The 22,955-nt window shown below is 34.7% G+C and overlaps 1 protein-coding gene across 1 annotated transcript in view; it reads left to right on the forward strand.

Moving 5' to 3' along the window:
- The window catches only part of LOC132553011 (uncharacterized), a 37,587-nt gene extending 15,133 nt beyond the window's left edge, over nucleotides 1-22,454 (forward strand). The window contains exons 4-21 of the mRNA XM_060217215.1: nucleotides 1,785-1,881; nucleotides 2,008-2,116; nucleotides 2,411-2,479; nucleotides 2,737-2,805; nucleotides 6,716-6,899; nucleotides 7,287-7,380; nucleotides 7,552-7,650; nucleotides 8,172-8,262; nucleotides 8,821-9,019; nucleotides 13,321-13,417; nucleotides 13,778-13,914; nucleotides 14,147-14,272; nucleotides 16,134-16,186; nucleotides 16,669-16,767; nucleotides 17,056-17,242; nucleotides 18,399-18,514; nucleotides 21,780-21,873; nucleotides 22,176-22,454. Coding sequence (XP_060073198.1) covers nucleotides 1,785-1,881; nucleotides 2,008-2,116; nucleotides 2,411-2,479; nucleotides 2,737-2,805; nucleotides 6,716-6,899; nucleotides 7,287-7,380; nucleotides 7,552-7,650; nucleotides 8,172-8,262; nucleotides 8,821-9,019; nucleotides 13,321-13,417; nucleotides 13,778-13,914; nucleotides 14,147-14,272; nucleotides 16,134-16,186; nucleotides 16,669-16,767; nucleotides 17,056-17,242; nucleotides 18,399-18,514; nucleotides 21,780-21,873; nucleotides 22,176-22,454 — 2,199 coding nt within the window. The remainder of the gene's footprint in view (nucleotides 1-1,784; nucleotides 1,882-2,007; nucleotides 2,117-2,410; nucleotides 2,480-2,736; nucleotides 2,806-6,715; nucleotides 6,900-7,286; nucleotides 7,381-7,551; nucleotides 7,651-8,171; nucleotides 8,263-8,820; nucleotides 9,020-13,320; nucleotides 13,418-13,777; nucleotides 13,915-14,146; nucleotides 14,273-16,133; nucleotides 16,187-16,668; nucleotides 16,768-17,055; nucleotides 17,243-18,398; nucleotides 18,515-21,779; nucleotides 21,874-22,175) is intronic.
- The last annotated feature ends 501 nt before the right edge of the window (nucleotides 22,455-22,955 follow it).

Genomic DNA, 22,955 nt, shown 5'->3' on the forward strand with positions numbered 1-22,955 from the left:
ACACAAAGCTGTCTCACCCACACAAAGCTGTCCTGCTCACACAAAGCTGTCTCACCCACACAAAGCTGTCCTGCACACACAAAGCTGTCCTGCTCTCACACAAAGCTTTCCCACCCACACAAAGCTGTCCTGCTCTCACACAAAGCAGTCCTGCTCACACAAAGCTTTCCCACCCACACAAAGCTGTCCTGCACACACAAAACTGTCTCACCCACACAAAGCAGTCCTGCACACACAAAGCTGTCTCACCCACACAAAGCAGTCCTGCACACACAAAGCTGTCTCACCCACACAAAGCTGTCCTGCACACACAAAACTGTCTCACCCACACAAAGCAGTCCTGCACACACAAAACTGTCTCACCCACACAAAGCAGTCCTGCACACACAAAGCTGTCTCACCCACACAAAGCAGTCCTGCACACACAAAGCTGTCCTGCTCTCACACAAAGCTGTCCTGCTCACACAAAGCTGTCCTGCTCTCACACAAAGCTGTCCTGCTCACACAAAGCTGTCCTGCACACACAAAACTGTCTCACCCACACAAAGCTGTCCTGCACACACAAAGCTGTCTCACCCACACAAAGCTGTCCTGCACACACAAAGCTGTCCTGCACACACAAAGCTGTCCTGCTCTCACACAAAGCTGTCCTGCTCACACAAAGCTGTCCTGCTCTCACACAAAGCTGTCCTGCTCACACAAAGCTGTCCTGCACACACAAAGCTGTCCTGCACACACACAAAGCTGTCCTGCTCACACAAAGCTGTCCTGCTCTCACACAAAGCTGTCCTGCTCACACAAAGCTGTCCTGCTCTCACACAAAGCTGTCCTGCTCACACAAAGCTGTCCTGCACACACAAAGCTGTCTCACCCACACAAAGCTGTCCTGCTCTCACACAAAGCTGTCCTGCACACACAAAGCTGTCTCACCCACACAAAGCTGTCCTGCTCTCACACAAAGCTGTCCTGCTCACACAAAGCTGTCCTGCACACACAAAGCAGTCCTGCACACACAAAGCTGTCTCACCCACACAGAGCTGTCCTGCTCACACAAAGCAGTCCTGCACACACAAAGCTGTCTCACCCACACAGAGCTGTCCTGCTCACACAAAGCTGTCCTGCACACACAAAGCTGTCTCACCCACACAAAGCTGTCCTGCTCTCACACAAAGCTGTCCTGCACACACAAAGCTGTCTCACCCACACAAAGCTGTCCTGCACACACAAAGCTGTCCTGCACACACAAAGCTGTCTCACCCACACAAAGCTGTCCTGCACACACAAAGCTGTCTCACCCACACAAAGCAGTAACTCACACTTGTTCTGATATTATGATCACATATGTTATACAGTGGATTCATCAGAAGGATGTACTTGTATATAGTGTTCATGTCTTAAACACCAGGCAAGATCTCTTTCTATTTTAAATAACTTTGCTCAGTATGTTTGCTAATAATATTTCATATTTTCTGAACGAACGATCTTGCTGATAGGCAGTGCATATATCATGTTTCTGTTATGGTAATTATTAGCATCTATCTGTTAGTCCATACCTGAACACTTTATCTTAGCTGAAGGGACTAGGTGCACACTGGCAGCTATCTTGGATTTTTCATATAGACCCTTCACATGCTTAATCTGCGCCAATAAGAGTGATTAGTATAAGTTAAGATAACTTGTTTCACAATTGTTGTAAATTAAATAAAGTTTATAAAACTGGATCTGATTTCATGTTTCCTACTGCTGGTAACTCTGGTTTGTTTATTGTTAATACTCTCCTACAGATTGGCATGCCTGTGTATTGTATGGCCATCAATCCTCGTAGACATCAGCTTGTTTGTGGAGTAAATGGTGGCATACGTGTGTATGCACTTGATGAAAGTAAGTCTAATTTACTTACCTACACAAAATATATATCACTGACATATTTTACTATTTACAATTAACATGATACACGCTATAAAATGATTGTCAAAGTTTACCTTATTTATCCTCTCTGTGTTTCAGACCGAGACTCAGGACATGTTATAAATAATGATGTGTTATTCGTAGCATGTGAACACAAAGACATTGTCCGATGTATTATTTGTAATGAGTCACGCATTTATTCGGCTGGGTATGTATCAAAGCATCTACTGTCAGTCCTTGGAGGAAGTATATATCTAATTATTATCATGTTTAACCAATATATATTGTACATTTTGTTTCACTGAAATGAGAGTTGAAATTTCACAAAATGCTCGCTTTAAACAATAGGAATAAAGAAAATCAATAAGTTTCAATAAAAACAATTAAATAAATTACATGTGTTTTAAATTATTACTGTTTCAGTATTTGATTACATGTATATACAAAACACTGACATGTTCAATCGTACACAAAGTACATTGTTTTTTATTTTTCCCCACAGGTATGATCACCGCTTAGTTATCTATGATTCGTCCTACACAGGAGATAACAGTCTGGAGCCCATATTCCAGTAAGTGTGTTCAACTTCATATCTAACAAAAGCTTTATACTGTGAGCAACAATCTCTTGGAAGAAAAATCATTTGTGTTCCTTCAATATTTCCTTAAAATTGTTTGATATCTTAATCTGTAATGTAACCTCATTCTGATTTAATGTATTACCTACTTATTTTAAAGTTGATATTTATTTTAGGAATTCTGTGGAAAATCATTTGAAATTGTATGTAAAATCAAAGTTTAATGATAATTATATTATTTTCTTTTCCAGGAACCCAACAGCACATGATGCAGGAATTTCATGTTTATTACTTGCAAAAGATAATGAAAATAATACATGGTAAGAGAATCAGTGTTTCTTAAACCTTTAAGGTCTTATTAGCATTGTATATATAGTGAATACTGGATACATTGGTATGTCTGAGGAATGTTGGTATGTCTGAGGAATGTTGGTATGTTGGTATGTCTGAGGAATATTGGTATGTCTGAGGAATGTTGGTATGTCTGAGGAATGTTGGTATGTCTAAGGAATGTTGGTATGTCTGAGGAATGTTGGTATGTCTAAGGAATGTTGGTATGTCTGAGGAATGTTGGTATGTCTAAGTGATGTTGGTATGTACAAGGAATGTTGGTATGTCGAAGTAATGTTGGTATGTCTGGGGAATGTTGGTATGTCTAAGTAATGTTGGTATGTCTAAGGAATGTTGGTATGTCTAAGTAATGTTGGTATGTCTGGGGAAAGTTGGTATGTCTAAGTAATGTTGGTATGTCTGGGGAATGTTGGTATTTCTGGGGAATGTTTGTATGTCTAAGTAATGTTGGTATGTCTGGGTAATGTTGGTATGTCTAAGGAATGTTGGTATGTCTAAGTAATGTTGGTATGTCTGGGGAATGTTGGTATGTCTAAGTAATGTTAGTATGTCTAAGGAATGTTGGTATGTCTAAGTAATGTTGGTATGTCTAAGTAATGTTGGTCTAAACAATGTTGGTATGTCTGGGGAATGTTGGTATGTCTGAGGAATGTTGGTATGTCTAAGTAATGTTGGTATGTCTGGGGAATGTTGGTATATCTAAGGAATGTTGGTATGTCTGGGGAATGTTGGTATTTCTGGGGAATGTTTGTATGTCTAAGTAATGTTGGTATGTCTGGGTAATGTTGGTATGTCTAAGGAATGTTGGTATGTCTAAGTAATGTTGGTATGTTTGGGGAATGTTGGTATGTCTAAGTAATGTTGGTATGTCTAAGGAATGTTGGTATATCTAAGTAATGTTGGTATGTCTGAGTAATGTTGGTATGTCTAAGGAATGTTGGTATCTCTAAGTAATGTTGGTATGTCTGAGGAATGTTGGTATGTCTAAGTAATGTTGGTATGTCTGAGGAATGTTGGTATGTCTGGGGAATGTTGGTATGTCTAAGTAATGTTGGTATGTCTAAGGAATGTTGGTATGTCTAAGTAATGTTGGTATGTCTGAGGAATGTTGGTATGTCTAAGTAATGTTGGTATGTCTGGGGAATGTTGGTATTTCTGGGGAATGTTTGTATGTCTAAGTAATGTTGGTATGTCTGGGTAATGTTGGTATGTCTAAGTAATGTTGGTATGTCTGAGGAATGTTGGTATGTCTAAGTAATGTTGGTATGTCTAAGGAATGTTGGTATGTCTAAGTAATGTTGGTATGTCTAAGTAATGTTGGTCTAAACAATGTTGGTATGTCTGAGGAATGTTGGTATGTCTAAGTAATGTTGGTATGTCTGGGGAATGTTGGTATATCTAAGGAATGTTGGTATGTCTGGGGAATGTTGGTATTTCTGGGGAATGTTTGTATGTCTAAGTAATGTTGGTATGTCTGGGCAATGTTGGTATGTCTAAGGAATGTTGGTATGTCTAAGTAATGTTGTTATGTTTGGGGAATGTTGGTATGTCTAAGTAATGTTGGTATGTCTAAGGAATGTTGGTATATCTAAGTAATGTTGGTATGTCTGAGTAATGTTGGTATGTCTAAGGAATGTTGGTATCTCTAAGTAATGTTGGTATGTCTGAGGAATGTTGGTATGTCTAAGTAATGTTGGTATGTCTGAGGAATGTTGGTATGTCTGGGGAATGTTGGTATGTCTAAGTAATGTTGGTATGTCTAAGGAATGTTGGTATGTCTAAGTAATGTTGGTATGTCTGAGGAATGTTGGTATGTCTAAGTAATGTTGGTATGTCTGGGGAATGTTGGTATTTCTGGGGAATGTTTGTATGTCTAAGTAATGTTGGTATGTCTGGGTAATGTTGGTATGTCTAAGTAATGTTGGTATGTCTAGGGAATGTTGGTATGTCTAAGTAATGTTGGTATGTCTAAGGAATGTTGGTATGTCTAAGTAATGTTGGTATGTCTAAGTAATGTTGGTCTAAACAATGTTGGTATGTCTGGGGAATGTTGGTATGTCTGAGGAATGTTGGTATGTCTAAGTAATGTTGGTATGTCTAAGTAATGTTGGTATGTCTAAGTAATGTTGGTCTAAACAATGTTGGTATGTCTGAGGAATGTTGGTATGTCTGGGGAATGTTGGTATGTCTGAGGAATGTTGGTATGTCTAAGTAATGTTGGTATGTCTAAGTAATGTTGGTCTAAACAATGTTGGTATGTCTGGGGAATGTTGGTATTTCTGGGGAATGTTTGTATGTCTAAGTAATGTTGGTATGTCTGGGTAATGTTGGTATGTCTAAGGAATGTTGGTATGTCTAAGTAATGTTGGTATGTTTGGGGAATGTTGGTATGTCTAAGTAATGTTGGTATGTCTGAGGAATGTTGGTATGTTTGGGGAATGTTGGTATGTCTAAGTGATGTTGGTATGTCTGGGGAATGTTGGTATGTCTGAGGAATGTTGGTAAGTCTGGGGAATGTTGGTATGTCTTAACAATGTTGGTACGTCTAAGTAATGTTGGTATTTCTGGGGAATGTTGGTATGTCTAAACAATGTTAGTATGTCTAAGTGATGTTGGTACATCTAAGCAATGATGATATATCTAAGGAATGTTTTCACCTAATCCATGAACTATAGCTCACTAGGGACCAGCCACCAACAGTGTGCAGGCCTCTTTGTACCTGAATAGTAATCTAACAGATATTGTTCTGAATTCCTTATCTGAAGATCTCCTTGGACCTTAAATGTGCAATGTCATAGTCTTGAACTGATCATATATTTTTTTATTTTTGTAATTTTCCTATTATTATAAATGCCAAAATCACTCAGAATTTCTAGGTTTCTAGATGTCAGTGTCTCGAAAACTGTTGCAATCAACTCTACAAACACATTTGTGGTCTTACCTTGTCTTCTGGTATGGTGCTATTATTACTGACTTACATATTTGCCTGATGATCGTTGAAATTAAATTATTTGATGCACATACATACATTCATTGTTTGTATGTTTTTCTTTGTACCATGGAAACTAAAACATGTAGTTAAAACAACTTATATTTCTGTCTCTTTACCTTATCTCAAAAAATAAAATCAAGATAACTCCAATAGGTGATATATGTATGATTGACATGGCCTGATAATTCCAGTCAGCCATCTTACATCACATGTATAGATTGTTATTGCCTTTCCTCAGCAAATACAAAGTAGTTTCTGTAGTGCAATTTTGTATTGACATTTTTCACTTTTCTGTTTCTTTTTAATTATAATTTTGAAGCAAAAAATCTCAGTAAGTCCACTGACCAGTGGTTAAGGTTGTCTAATCAAAGGTCAAGGATAATTTTGTAATTGTTAACTGATACCCATTTAATATTCTTATACACATTTGGGACATTTGAAAGGAAAGTTTCTCAGAAACAGGTCAATAGCTCAAAGGTCAAGGTCATCATGTCAATATATAGGTCAAATCATATATCTCATATACAGTGAGAGTGTACATAACATATCATTATGACATTATCAAGAAACATTTGTCGAAATTCAAAGAGGAAGCCATTTGACAAAAATTGAGGGTCATCTGGTCGCACGTCTCAATATCAACAAATTCTGTTTCTTTGGTAAACATTGTTTTGCCGTAATTAAAGCAAAGTTAGTTGAAAATAATTTAAAGGGGTCATCAAACCAAAGATTTTAATACGTGGACATTTGATAAAATCTGTCCTACCTTTGAAAAGCTCACTGTTGATGTTAGACACACTGTTGAACCCTTTTCTTCTTATCTGTGTTTTAGACCTTCCTGGATATAAAACCTGACCTCAGCAGGGGTATCTGATATTTATTTACAGGATACTAACAGGGTCATTTGACAAGAGTGTGAAGATCTGGTCAGTTGATGGTAAACCAGTACACAAGCTGGACAATTTCCTATCCACAGTATCTGGTATCTGTTATGTCCCTCGTAACAAGACAGTTTGGGTAGCAGGCGGAACCTCTTATGCTAGTCTTTTCGATCCCAAGTCTGGGGACAATGTAAGTACAAGAAAAATAGTTTCATGTTTAAAATCTTAAACTAGGTAATTTGCCCATGTTTCTTTCTCAGACATTTTCATTTTCAATTGAAAAACCAGAGAAAAGGTATTTTACCAAAACAGATAAGAAAATATGGATTGATAAATGTTTGCCATTGGTCTTCAGAAGGAAGCCAGATAGGAATTTCCTGGGTAAACTGGGTTATAAAAGGAAGTAGTGAAGTAGACATCAAATTCACTGTTTATGGTTGTTGGAAACATGGTTAATACTAATGTTATGAAGTAAACAACAAAATAAACAAGGAAGTTTCATGTGAAATGTCAGTTAAATCAACCTGAATTAACAAATATTATCACATCAAAAGATAAAATATTCTCTGTTTTTCAGGTTTCAGATTTTATTGGAACATTTCAACAACAGGAAGAAGAAAAATATCATTTACAGATCCTTAAATATTTTGGTGAATTAAATGAAGTTGTTGGTAGGTAACATTAACTTCGAAAACCTGCTATTTACTTGTCTGTTAATGTTTGTTTTATGTGCTTGTTGTAGTTATGTCCCCTTGGACACAGAATTCCCATGTAGACATCTTTGTTGCTTTAACTCTTTTCTTGATTGATTTTAAATTAATTCTTGTATTGGTTGGTTACAGCTTCAACTAGTCGGCGCCACCTGGTGGTGTGGAAATATAACTCATCAGGTTGTATTACAGCTCTTAAATGTCGCAGCTCTCTAGAAAGTCTATGTTACAGTAAGTAGCTTGTTTACATAATGAACTTGTGTTAAATAAATCACATGTTACAAATGTGAGTTTTACAACTGAGGGGCTTGCTGGATATAGAAGTTTAGTATTCATTACTATCAGACTTCTGTAAAGCTTTTTGTTTTTATTCTTATTTAAGTGAAATTTGTTTTTGGTATCATGATATATGCCTGTATCTATTAATTGAGTGAGGGGAAGTTCTCGTCAACTTCACATCATCTGCATGTTTAATTTAAGAATCAACAAAGTACCTGTCATTGTTGGGAACAGAATATTTTACATTATCAGGATTTAGTTAAGAGACGTAGATCTGTAGGAACCATATCTCACCTGTGTACATCTAGATTTTTTATTTCCAGCTAAGAAGGTGCCTATTCTACTATTCAGTGTCTATATTTTTTATTTCCAGCTAAGAAGGTGCCTATTCTACTATTCAGTGTCTATATTTTTTATTTCCAGCTAAGAAGGTGCCTATTCTACTATTCAGTGTCTATATTTTTTATTTCCAGCTAAGAAGGTGCCTATTCTACTATTCAGTGGGGACAATGAAGGCGTAATCATTAAATGGGAACGTATGCAATCAAATCACTTCATGTATAGGTAGGTACAAACCATGTACCATGCTAATTACCATACATTCATTTAAACACATACGTAACAAAAACTAGGTCTGGGGTGGGGAAATTTAGGGTGGGGCAGGTGGGGGTTAACTTCACCATGAAATTTCACTATTTTCTTACTAATTATGTGTTTTCATCATTTTTTTTTCTAATCACCCTGATTTGTTCATAAAAACACATAAATAACAAAAATTATGTCTGGGGTGGGGAAATTTAGGGTGGGGCAGGTTCACCTTACCATGAGCTTCACTTTATCATACTACACCACTTCATTTTCCCATGCTTCACAATATCATGCTACACTGGTAACACTTTAGACGCAGACACTTACATACATACATTCATGTACATGCATTAACATATTACAGATTTTAATTGGTACATGTAGTTGGTAAGATAAATTTTTATTGCTTGATATACTCACTTGATAGAAATATTAAGTCAATAATTATATTATCTTATGTCAGACATAGGAAATTTCTGAAAGCAATATTTTCCTAATTAAGTTTCACTTAAAGTTATGTAACTTTATCTGTAGTAAGGAGATGTATCAGCTGAGTGATTCTAAACTAAAGAAGCAGCGTAAAGCTGGGAGTAAGGCACGTGAGCTGATGATGGAACAACAGCTGAGTCAGACCCCAACCTCACGGCCAGAGACGGCCCGACCTGAGACCAGTCGCAGCAGTAACAGGAGTGTACAAAGTCACTATGCCTTCAACAAACCCAGCATCCCACCCGTACGTTTACACTAACTTATAACAATACAATATCGTTATTAGAGTACTCAGGAAAAAATGGAGAGGTCTGGCCTTTATGGATAGGAAATGGTATGAAATAAACTTGTTGTTCCAACATATCCAATGTCCAGCATATTTACCCATAATTTGTGACTATCCAGAGCTTGGACAGGAATGACCACATATTTGTCACTCTGTTGTGACGTAGACTGTGGTGGTATTATAGCCATACAACATTTTTCTCCTCTGCTACAGGAGAGCTCTGTTTCTTGAACTAGACATTAATTGGTCTTTAGATGGACTGACAAATATGTCTTATTCAGTACATATCTTTTGATTTTATAACTAAAACTGAAAACATTCATAGCTAAAATTGTTTGAAACTTTATTTATAAAAATAGACTTTTTCTTTAATGATGGAACATTGTTTTTTAACATCAGATAGATGCATGCAAGTTAGACATTAGGAACAAGTTCGTGTCAGTCTATTTTTTATTTTTTTGCCCAGATATAATATCTAAAAGTACATGTTGATGATAATTAATGGCTGACTTGTGTTGGGAGAGTAGTTGGCAGTCACTACAGTGGACAGAGCAACCAATTTTTCTTTCTTTCTTCTTTTTTTTTTTAAGTCTGTCACTTAAAGACCATAAAAACAAACTAAAGCAATGCATTTTACCACTAAAATCAAATTGTATTTAAATGTATATATACTTATGATATACTTTGCTCCCTTTACTAGTCACAACACTATAAATCTTAGATGTTATCACTATTGTTTCCATGTGTACAAATATACCATGCTTATTTCACAGACACAGGGACGTCGCAAACGTACACGTACTTATGATTATCCTTCAATGAAAAGTCTGGTGAGAGTGTTCCTGAAGAAATTTATTCTGAAAATCTTTTAGTTTAAAAAATGTGGGATCTCTTACAATAGTTACATCTTTTTTAATATTTTTCATATTTTTCTTATATTTGTGGGGTCACACAGCCTTAAGTGACAATGGTACTTCAAAATCTTTTAACCTGCTTTTAATCAAAAGTACAATGTTGATTTTTTTTCAATTTACAATTTTATCTTATTTGAAATATCATTCAAAGATTTGGTTGGTGAAGGGTGAATTTTTATCATCTTTATTCTTTTTTTTCAATATTTTTAATCTTTAATGCTTACCCTGGAACCAATGAAGTGATCACTGAATTGCTTTTCAGTAATCATATGTCTGATAAACATTGAATATCATCCTTATAAACATTGAATCCTTATAAACATTGAATATCATCCTTATAAACATTGAATCCTTATAAACATTGAATATCATCCTTATAAACATTGAATCCTTATAAACATTGAATCCATATAAACATTGAATATCATCCTTATAAACATTGAATCCTTATAAACATTGAATATCATCCTTATAAACATTGAATATCATCCTTATAAACATTGAATATCATCCTTATAAACATTGAATATCATCCTTATAAACATTGAATCCTTATAAACATTGAATATCATCCTTATAAACATTGAATATCATCCTTATAAACATTGAATCCTTATAAACATTGAATATCATCCTTATAAACATTGAATATCATCCTTATAAACATTGAATATCATCCTTATAAACATTGAATCCTTATAAACATTGCTGTAGAGGAACAAAAGGAAAGAATTCTCATTCAGATTTAAAGCATGTTGAACAGAGAATGCAGTTTTTCTGTTGTTAATATTTCTTTTTCAGTTCTCTTTTCTTTTATAAAGACTGAAAATAAATCATTTATTTTCAAAAACTACAAAAGGAATTGTCCACAAAGCCATTTACATAACTGTTGTGGATCCATTCTGTATGATGTTGTTTGAAAATTGTGAACACTCTTTCTCCACAACTAGGAAAGGGATCTTCTTGAAACTCCATCAACATAATCAGTAGGGAATACAGTTGTACATGCCATATTGTGATTAGGATTTAGATTTCAATATGGCTTCTAGCAGCCATTTGGGATTTTAACATTTGAAATTTGTAATCACTATTTTTCAAATAACAAAAAGGATCTTCTATAAATATACATTCATGTAATCAGTATTGATCTTAGTTGTGTATTACACATTGTTAATGTAATCTGAATTTCATGATGGCTGTCGAACATTTAGGATTGAATATATTTTTATCATTTTTCTCTAGGGCTTGGAATTTGATATTTGAAGTCATTATATTTAGTAACACAATACCCTTCTAATATAACATATTACCACTTTATTCCTTCAGTACTTCTGTAAATAGTCGTGCACCAAAAAATCTGAGTAAAATACAGATCAGTCTTTAAAGGAACTTAGTAAGATCATTGATGGAGAGGGTCAGATCATTTCATCTGTGTATACCAGGCCTCAAGTGTTTTTAAATAAATATTAATTAACGAAAAAACTTATTGTCTGTAATAAACATATACTTTTATACTTACATATCAATAAATAGACAAAATCAATGAGATAGCTTGCTAAAGTTTTCAGGCCTGCAGCCATCTTCAGGCAATTGATCTAATGATTTGGTAACGTCACTGTGACATGAATGATAGTAACAGATGGGGAGGTAATAACTTTTCTACAGATAAGGTATCACGTCACTAAATAATACAGTGAATGACCATTTAGCAATGGTTTAAATCATTTTACAAACATATCCTCCTTCTAAGTCATATTGTGATACCAGTATCCGCCATCCTGTATATATACAAATTTTGCAGCTTTTTTGCTTCTAGTCCTAATTTTCTGCAAACATTGCTTAAATTTATCATTTCAGCTCAAAGTTAAGTAGCATTAATCAATTTTATTAGTATTTTTTTTTCATTTTACAATGTATTTAAACATCCAATTCTGGTATTTTTCTTTACTTCATTACAAAGTTTGTTCTAACACTCCTGTAAATTTTCCAGATTTATTTGATAGAAATGCTGTATATGCTTCCTCAGAACTAAGGACACTAGCTGTTATATACACTAGCTGTTATATAATGACACTAGCTGTTATATACACTAGCTGTTATATACACTAGCTGTTATATAAGGACACTAGCTGTTATATACACTAGCTGTTATATAATGACACTAGCTGTTATATACACTAGCTGTTATATACACTAGCTGTTATATAATGACACTAGCTGTTATATACACTAGCTGTTATATAATGACACTAGCTGTTATATAATGACACTAGCTGTTATATACACTAGCTGTTATATAATGACACTAGATGTTATATATATATATATTGACACTAGCTGTTATATAATGACACTAGCTGTTATATATATATATATTGACACTAGCTGTTATATAATGACACTAGCTGTTATATATATATATATAATGACACTAGCTGTTATATAATGACACTAGCTGTATATATATATATATATATATATATATATTGACACTAGCTGTTATATAATGACACTAGCTGTTATATATATATATATATAATGACACTAGCTGTTATATAATGACACTAGCTGTTTTATATATATATGACACTAGCTGATATATATATATATGACACTAGCTGTTATATAATGACACTAGCTGTATATATATATATATATATATATAATGACACTAGCTGTTATATATATATAATGACATATATATATAATGACACTAGCTGTTATATATATATATAATGACACTAGCTGTTATATATATATATATATATATATAGTTGTTGAAGTTTAAGATAAATCAAGAAATGTTGCATTGTTAACACCAATGTGTTATATCTGACCAAATCTATATACATACAAGGTACATCATGTTTAAGTTGGATGTCCTAGTAGATTTACTTGATCACTAAACATTACCAGGGGTGGTGAAAATAAAGTACCAATCAAAGTGATGTTAATCAGTATCAAAGAGAAATTGGTATCTGGTTAATATTGTGCTACATTGAACATGTCAGCAGGGGATTGGCCTAGAATTGAGCAGTTTTGTGCTATGTTAAATTTCCTATGAATAATGGCACTGTTCACATTAAATATACAATCATGTAGTTGCTCTTTTCTGATTATTATATTATGGCACCTACCCATATCATTATTTTTACATATGTTTCATCTTTTCCAACACGGCTTCTAGATTTCCATACATCAGGCACCTAGCATCACTGATGTGTCCAACAAGGACAGAACAGCTGTATAATGAAGTACAACTCATTATTTGGCACTTACAGTATCTATCACTGAATTTGTATTTAAAGTAGCTATTTACCATTATTTTTTCTACAATCCTTACAGGTATCCACACACAACCATGCCAACACTACCATCCTCAAGATCCTGTTTGTAGAAAGCCTGGACTTCATCATTGCCGCCTCCGAGGACAGTAATATTTGTGAGTACATGTTCCTGTAATTACGTGTACCTTTTTGAAAGTTTGAGTGTACATTAGTTTAATGTACCTTTTATCAATCCTTCTCCTTCATCCTCCTCTCATTGAGATTAAATTAATGAGTTCCTTCTATTTGATATAGATTTCACAGTGTACCTCAGAAACTCCTCCAGCTAACAAATTAACCTTAAAGTCTAATCATGTTATGATGGGATTTTCATTTTCTGTACTTCTTCTGTTACCATGGAAACAAAATGATTGATTTTGCCCTTTTCAACATATATTTATTTGGGCGTATTGAAAATCTTTGTATGCATGTGACATACCAGAAACTTTTTAAGATAACACATTTTGTTTTGGCAGATGTATGGGGATTTGATGATGATGCTGTAAAGGCCCTCCAACACATGAAGCCTCAGGACCTCCAGAAGCTCATTAGCAAATACAGTATCCTCCTTGACTCTGACTCCGACCTACTGCCACAGAATGCTAAACCAGGGGTAGACCATCTTCTCTCTTCTAAAATATAAATGTTGAATAAATTGTGATGGAATGTGAAAAAAATGTAATCTTCCAGAATTTACCGTTAAGAATCTTTGCAAATCAGCATTCCAGTCGACTGTGTAGTTAGTACAAAAAAATCAAGACTTGCACCATAACCTGTACATTTCTAGTTGATGAAGTCTATAGTGAAATGGTGTCATGTTTACCTGTAACTTCCTTATGTTTCAGGACAGTGACTCTGTCACAAATCGTGTAGCTGGCTTTGTGTGTAAGCATGTGTTTGCTGGCCACACTAGCTGTGTAACAAGTCTAGTGGTGATAGGGAGGGACAAGGGAGTTAACTCAACATATGTGGTAAGTTCTATACATTACAAAGACTAGTTTTAACAGTGAAGGACAAGGGAGTTAACTCAACATATGTGATAAGTTCTATACAACACCGAGTCTAGTATTAACACAGGGAGGGACAAGGGAGTTAACTCAACATATGTGATAAGTTCTATACAACACCAAGTCTGGTATTAACACAGGGAGGGACAAGGGAGTTAACTCAACAATTGTTGTAATTTTTATACAACACCGAGTCTAGTATTAACACAGGGAGGGACATGGGAGTTAATTCAGCATGTGTGGTAAGTTCTATACAACACCGAGTCTAGTATTAACAAGTAGGGATAAGGGAGTTAATTCAAGGTATGCGATAAGTACTGTACAATTTGTCATAAAGTCTTGTGGTGGTCAGAAAGAAAGGGACAAGGGAGTTAACTCAACTTATATGGCAAGTAATATGCAACATAAAGACTATTGGTGATAGGAAGGGACAAGGGAATACTTTGCAATATTCAGCCTACTGGCGAAAAAATACAGAGAGATAAGAGAATTAATTTAACATATGAGGTAGTGCTACATAGCACACTGTATACAGAATAAATCATCTGCCCTAGTACAACTTTTCTCCTCTAGAAACTATGATAGGTCAGAATTACCACCTTTGTCAAAATTTAAACAAAAATGTTGCTGATTGGTGAATTCAGGCAATGAATCATTGGTTTAGGTTTGAGCCTCAGAATTCCCTCATGTTTACAATAGCAACATTTTATGTGCTGACAATAATAAGTAAGTAATTACTAGGCTTATTGTATTGACATCATTTGAAAACAGTTTCAAATTCAACAAGTATCAATTCTAATAATTTGCCCATGTTTCATTGGTTATATGATAATAATGAACATATCAAGCATCTCTTTGAAAAGTTGTATTAGATTTGATCAGTTGATAAACAATCATTGGTAATGAACCCATGTACTTCTCTAGAAATACATACATGGCTACAATGTAGACAGACATTTGAATTTTTCCACAAATATCCCCAAACTCCATCTTGGAAATTAATACTGTATGGTATATAAATATCAGCCAATAAGAATGTCAAGATTAATAGCCCTGACCTATTATATTTTCAAACTCTAGCAGAAATAAGAAATGCTGAGGCAGGAAATTTAATCTGTCAATACAATTTATTGTTGATAGGGAGAGACAAGGGCGTTAATTGTGGTAGGCCTTATACAGCAATGAGTCTAGTGCATGGTGATAGGGCAGGGCAAGGATTTATTATACATAGATATATGTAGTAAATACTGAACATTGAGTCTTGTGGTGATAGGAAGGGAAAAGGAGTTAACTATACATAGATTTATGTGATAAATACTTACAGCACAGAGTTATTGAGTCTAGTGGTGATGGGGAGGTACAAGGGCGTTAACTACATGTAATTACAAGGGAGTTAACTGCATGTAATTACATGTGTAAATTACTATACAGAACTGAGTCATTGAGTCTTGTGGTGATAGGGGTGGGGCACAAGGGAGTTAACGACATATAAAGTGCTATACAGCACTGAGTCATTGAGTCTAGTGGTGATAAGGGACAGGGGAGTTAACAGAACTTGATTTTACGTAGCAAGTACTAAACAGAATATAACTTAATATATAAAATTGAGTCCAGTGTACAAGCTGCATAGCACATTATTATATAACTTATCAGAAGGAATACCCTCCATCTGTTCCAATACAACAACTTCTAATGATACAGTGTTATTGATATTGTTGAGGAATAATACATAATGTAAATTCTAACTCTAATTTAGTGTTTTGATTGAATTTGTCACAGAGATTGTGTGTTACACTGACGTATATAATGTGAATATATGTTACAGCTAAGTGCTGGCTGGGACAGAAGGATTTGTCTGTGGGACCTTGAGGCTGGAGAGTAAGTCAAACTCTGTCTTATCATTGTTATATATGTTATCTACCTTAAATGTGCTTTTTATTGCAAGAAATTCTTTTCACAATTATTACTCACCTGGAAACTCATCTATGAATCAAATTCTTGAAATCCTGAGTACACTCCATCAGTTAGCCTATAGGGTGATTCAACATTGAGTACTGATATCTTAACCTTTAAGTGGTACATTTAGGTATATTTTGTCAATATATGATCTAAAAGTATATAAATTTCGAGGTATTCAAAATTTGTTTTTCTAAAAAGTACTAACAGTATTTTATGGGCACTCAATCATGTAAACAAGTAAATACTTACAAAATCTTTCAATAATAAATATTATTGTCAATTTTATTCTTATTGTTGACATGATGGACATAGATATGAGTGCCCACAATTCAACAGAAATTAAACCATTACTGTTGTAATGTGTACAGAGAAATGGTTCAGGTAGATAAATCTTGTTACAGTTTACTGGATACATTCAGAAACACAGGCACCACTAACTTGGAGAACATAGAACTGGCCTGTGATGGGGTGATCATGGACATGGACTACTCAGACAAATAGTAAGATGGAAACCTTCTCAACTTAGCATGATTGTTGAAATAATTGTATGCCTTAAAATAACTGTGGTGGTATTATTCCAAATTATTTCAAGAGCAAAAAAAAGATTTATTGACATGAAAGCTAATTATGTAAACACAATGATATCAGTAATGGTAAAACATACCTTGTTTTCAGTAGAGAACTTGTTTACATTTCCAGTAAGAAAAGTGTTTATTTAGATAGAGAAATCTGAGAAGGAACACCAACCAATAACAATAGAAGACTGTCATTATTTTTCTCTGCTGCAGCAATGAGTTTGCCTATGCATCCAGTGACAAGATGGTTTACATAAGAAAGTTTCATACTAATGGTGCCAAGATGACCCTCGTCAACACTCTGCAGGGCCATGAAGGGGAGATCACATGTGTACGATGGAATCCTCATGGCAAAGGATCATGGGTAACAGGGTCAGAAGATAGTACAATCAGGATTTGGGTAAGGCAGTTTCTGTTGTACACACCAAGAATAAAAACATGTCACATACCCACCATAAACCAGACACTAATAGTCTGGAAAATTCACCATCTGGTTCTGTAACATTAATTGTACTCACCAGGCAAGAAAATTTGAGTTTTGGAATTACTTTTTAGGAATGGAATGGACTTTTCAAAGTAATATTCCCACAATAGTTCAGACATTTTTTGTTAAGTACCACATAAAGAAAATTTGTTGTGTTATGTCGCCATGTCAGAAGGGTACAGCCTGTGTGCAGTCAAAGCAATCTTTGCCAGATCATCACAGCACTTTTGCAAAGAATGAAAAGAACCCATTATAAAAAATAAATATCATAGTGAAAGTCTTGTTTTCAATCATTTGATTATATATTCTGAATTATCTAATACTTTTATACATGGCAACTTCTGTACAGAGAAAAACACATTGTTATACATTTCATATGATTTTGAACATAATTAGAATATAAACATATATTGTTTATGACATTAAATCCAGAATAAAGGTTATCACAACTGAATATGAATAATTGATATACAAAGTTCAATTTGATAAATAGCTATTAATTACAGGACCTTATTGCTCTTAAATCAATGAGACTCCTGATTATAGGATATGTGTTTATCATGTAGTTAACGTCTACTCCATGTTGACCAACTTGTTTGATTCTAATAATACAATAATTTCAGACAACAACAAATTATCTTATTCAGCAGGAAATTAGCATCCAAATTGTGTCAATTAAAATCAGGGATGTATAATCCCTGTTTAAATACACAAAATTACATATGCTGTGCATATTATATTCAGAAGTATGATTAGACAATGAAAATTATTTGTGATTCCCTGTATTCAAAGTAAATACTAAATAGACATTCTGTAAACAAACAACAGCAGCATTCTGACAATGTTATTGTTATGTAAGCAAGCTTAAGGGAGATAACTCAGTTAAAAGATTTGTCGGTTGTCTAAACTCTTAATCCTGGAAACTTGTATTCTGCACATTTTTTGTAAGTTCAGATTTGTTCATATTTGTTCATATTAATTCACTGTGTATACACAGCAGAGCAATATCAGACTGTTTACATATGTCGTTATGTTATATATATGTTTTATATAATTGTGTTCTACTTTCTAGGCAGGACATGGTTTAAACGAGTGTGAGACAGTGTTATCAGCCCAGGGTGGAGTGTGTTGTCTCTGTATAGATATGCAGAATGGCGCAATTGTTGTGGGTGCACAGAAATACATCAGGTAAACAAAATACCTCAGGTAAACAAAATACCTCAGGTAAACAAAATACATCAGGTAAACAAAATACATCAGGTAAACAAAATACCTCAGGTAAACAAAATACATCAGGTAAACAAAATACCTCAGGTAAACAAAATACCTCAGGTAAACAAAATACATCAGGTAAGCAAAATACATCAGGTAAACAAAATACATCAGGTAAATAAAATACCTCAGGTATGCAAAATACCTCAGGTAAACAAAATACCTCAGGTAAACTCATCAGGTAAACAAAAACATCACGTCATCAGGTAAACAAAAAAGTTACATCATCAGGTAAACAAAAAAAAACAAATTACATCAGGTAACAAAAAAAGGTAAATTCATCAGGTAAACAAAATACACCAGGTAAACAAAATCAGGTAAACAAAATACATCAGGTAAACAAAATACATCAGGTAAACAAATACATCAGGTAAACAAAAACCGTCTGGTAAACAGAATGCCTCAGGTAAACAAAATACATCAGGTAAACAAAATACCTCAGGTAAATAAAATACCTCAGGTAAACTCATCAGGTAAACAAAATACACCAGGTAAACTCATCAGGTAAACAAAATACACCAGGTAAACGAAATACATCAGGTAAACTCATCAGGTAAACAAAATACATCAGGTAAACAAATTACATCAGGTAAACAAATTACATCAGGTAAACAAAATACCTCAGGTAAACAAAATACATCAGGTAAGCAAAATACCTCAGGTATGCAAAATACCTCAGGTAAACAAAATACATCAGGTAAACTCATCAGGTAAACAAAATACATCAGGTAAACAAAAAACGTCTGGTAAACAGAATACCTCAGGTAAACTCATCAGGTAAACAAAATACATCAGGTAAACAAAATACATCAGGTAAACAAAATACCTCAGGTAAATAAAATACCTCAGGTAAACTCATCAGGTAAACAAAATACACCAGGTAAACTCATCAGGTAAACAAATTAACTCAGGTAAACAAAATACCTCAGGTAAACAAAATACATCAGGTAAACAAAATACATCAGGTAAACTCATCAGATAAACAAAGTACACCAGGTAAACAAAATACATCAGGTAAACAAAATACCTCAGGTAAATAAAATACCTCAGGTAAACAAAATACCTCAGGTAAACTCATCAGGTAAACAAAATACACCAGGTAAACTCATCAGGCAAACAAAATAACTCAGTTAAACAAAATACATCAGTTAGACAAAATACATCAGGTAAACTCATCAGGTAAACAAAATACATCAGGTAAACAAATTACATCAGGTAAACAAATTACATCAGGTAAACAAATTACATCAGGTAAACAAAATACATCAGGTAAACTCATCAGGTAAACAAAATACACCAGGTAAATGAAATACATCAAGTAAACAAAATACCTCAGGTAAATAAAATACCTCAGGTAAACTCATCAGGTAAACAAAATACACCAGGTAAACGAAATACATCAGGTAAACAAAATACCTCAGGTATGCAAAATACCTCAGGTAAACACATCAGGTAAACAAATTACATCAGGTAAACAAATTACATCCGGTAAACAAAATACCTCAGGTAAACAAAATACATCAGGTAAACAGAATACCTCAGGTAAACAAAACACTTCAGGTAAACTCATCAGGTAAACAAATTACATCAGGTAAACAAATTACATCAGGTAAACAAAATACATCAGGTAAACAGAATACCTCAGGTAAACAAAATACCTCAGGTAAACAAAATACATCAGGTAAACTCATCAGGTAAACAAAATACACCAGGTAAACAAAATACATCAGGTAAACAAAATACCTCAGGTAAATAAAAAACCTCAGGTATGCAAAATACCTCAGGTAAACACATCAGGTAAACAAATTACATCAGGTAAACAAATTACATCAGGTAAACAAATTACATCAGGTAAACAAAATACCTCAGGTAAACACATCAGGTAAACAAATTACATCAGGTAAACAAATTACTTCAGGTAAACAAAATACATCAGGTAAATGAAATATATCAGGTAAATAAAATAGATTAAGTTGGGTGTTGTGATTAATATGAACTATAATGAAATAATAAAACATTGATTGGCCATTGTCATAAAGTAAAGTTTGTGTATATGATTACATTTTGTAAAACAACACAGCCTCTGCATTACATCTGTTAAAATTCTCCAAGCCCACAACACAGCCACTGTAATACATCTGTTAAAATTCTCCAAGCCCACAACACAGCCACTGTAATACATCTGTTAAAATTCTCCAAGCCCACAACACAGCCACTGTAATACATCTGTTAGAATTCTCCAAGCCCACAACACAGCCTCTGTATTACATCTGTTAGAATTCTCCAAGCCCACAACACAGCCTCTGTATTACATCTGTTAAAATTCTCCAAGCCCACAACACAGCCACTGTAATACATCTGTTAGAATTCTCCAAGCCCACAACACAGCCTCTGCATTACATCTGTTAAAATTCTCCAAGCCCACAACACAGCCTCTGCATTACATCTGTTAAAATTCTCCAAGCCCACAACACAGCCTCTGCATTACATCTGTTAGAATTCTCCAAGCCCACAACACAGCCTCTGCATTACATCTGTTAAAATTCTCCAAGCCCACAACACAGCCTCTGCATTACATCTGTTAAAATTCTCCAAGCCCACAACACAGCCTCTGCATTACATCTGTTAAAATTCTCCAAGCCCACAACACAGCCTCTGCATTACATCTGTTAGAATTCTCCAAGCCCACAACACAGCCTCTGCATTACATCTGTTAGAATTCTCCAAGCCCACAACACAGCCTCTGCATTACATCTGTTAAAATTCTCCAAGCCCACAACACAGCCTCTGCATTACATCTGTTAAAATTCTCCAAGCCCACAACACAGCCTCTGCATTACATCTGTTAAAATTCTCCAAGCCCACAACACAGCCTCTGCATTACATCTGTTAAAATTCTCCAAGCCCACAACACAGCCTCTGCATTACATCTGTTAAAATTCTCCAAGCCCACAACACAGCCTCTGCATTACATCTGTTAAAATTCTCCAAGCCCACAACACAGCCTCTGCATTACATCTGTTAAAATTCTCCAAGCCCACAACACAGCCTCTGCATTACATCTGTTAGAATTCTCCAAACCCACAACACAGCCACTGTAATACAGACCAGTTAAATCAATGATGTTGGATGCTGAATGTACAATGATTACAGCAAATATGTTTTCCTGAATTAATTTCAGAGTATATGACCCAGAAAACTACCGTCTAGTTCAGACGAATGAGGGCCACACAGACGCAATCAGAAGTATCATACATATCCCTGAACGTAATCAGGTAAGTACCAAACCAAGTTATGTTCTTACAATAAACCAGAAAATAAGTAAATGTAAGCAAGGAGCCAGAGCTTACCTTGTATCAGCAGCAATAGAATCTTCAAGAAAAGTGAAATATCAGATATATAAATAGTGATGCAGTTTGTAAATATAATTCACAGTTTACATGTCCTGTAAATCAATGTTCTGTTGTCAGACTTCTTTACATAAAACATTTCACTAAACAAAATGATGTAGGTGCTCAGTACAACAATTTTCTATTTGCTCCAGATATTACTTTTTCATTCGAACAACTTGTTGTAGTATGTGTCATGTTCCTGGGATAAGACTATTCGGGTTTGGAATGGATGGAAGATGCCAAAACGAAAACGTCAACCCAAGGATGGTAAAAATGGAAAGGGAGAGAACCGCAAAACTTCCACTTCAGGTGTAAAAAAGGTAGGATTTGTGGACCAGGAGGAGACAGATGGGGAGAAAGGAGAGCAGGAAAACAAGACAAAGGAGACAGAAGATAACACAGACAATGAAGTGTTTACTGACACAGACGGGGAGTGTGTGTCACCAGGCGAGGAAACAGAGTAACATGGAGGAGATCACAGATACAGAAAGAAGACAATGATTGAAAGGGAAATAATGGATTTCTTATACCAGACTATGGAAAATAAGAAGGAAAAGTTAGTTGACGGCCCTAGCTTTGTCAGTGCTATCAAAAACATGACAAGGATCAACACATGATTGGTGTCAACATCACTCAATATCAACTGATCAAAACTGATTCCTTGTCAATACTGTTCAAACTAGAATTATAATTATATAAAACTTTGATAGAATTTCATATTAAATAGTTTCACAGCAGCTACGGGGTATACATATCAATCTTCATATATACAATGTATATCATTGGTAAAATGTGATAAGACAATAAGCTTGCTTTTATGAGCATTAGACATAATGCATCATTTTGCCTTTGTTTTCCATCCTACCTATACATCATCTACAGTAATCATGGTAAGATTTTCCAAAAGTGATCTCCAACATGTTTATATTCAGGGAAATTGGATCATTTGAAGAGCACCTGTTTTG

The sequence above is a fragment of the Ylistrum balloti genome, unplaced genomic scaffold (assembly GCF_031769215.1).
Source record: "Ylistrum balloti isolate Yb309-2 unplaced genomic scaffold, AGI_CSIRO_Ybal_v1 Utg370292, whole genome shotgun sequence".
NCBI lineage: Eukaryota > Metazoa > Mollusca > Bivalvia > Pectinida > Pectinidae > Ylistrum > Ylistrum balloti.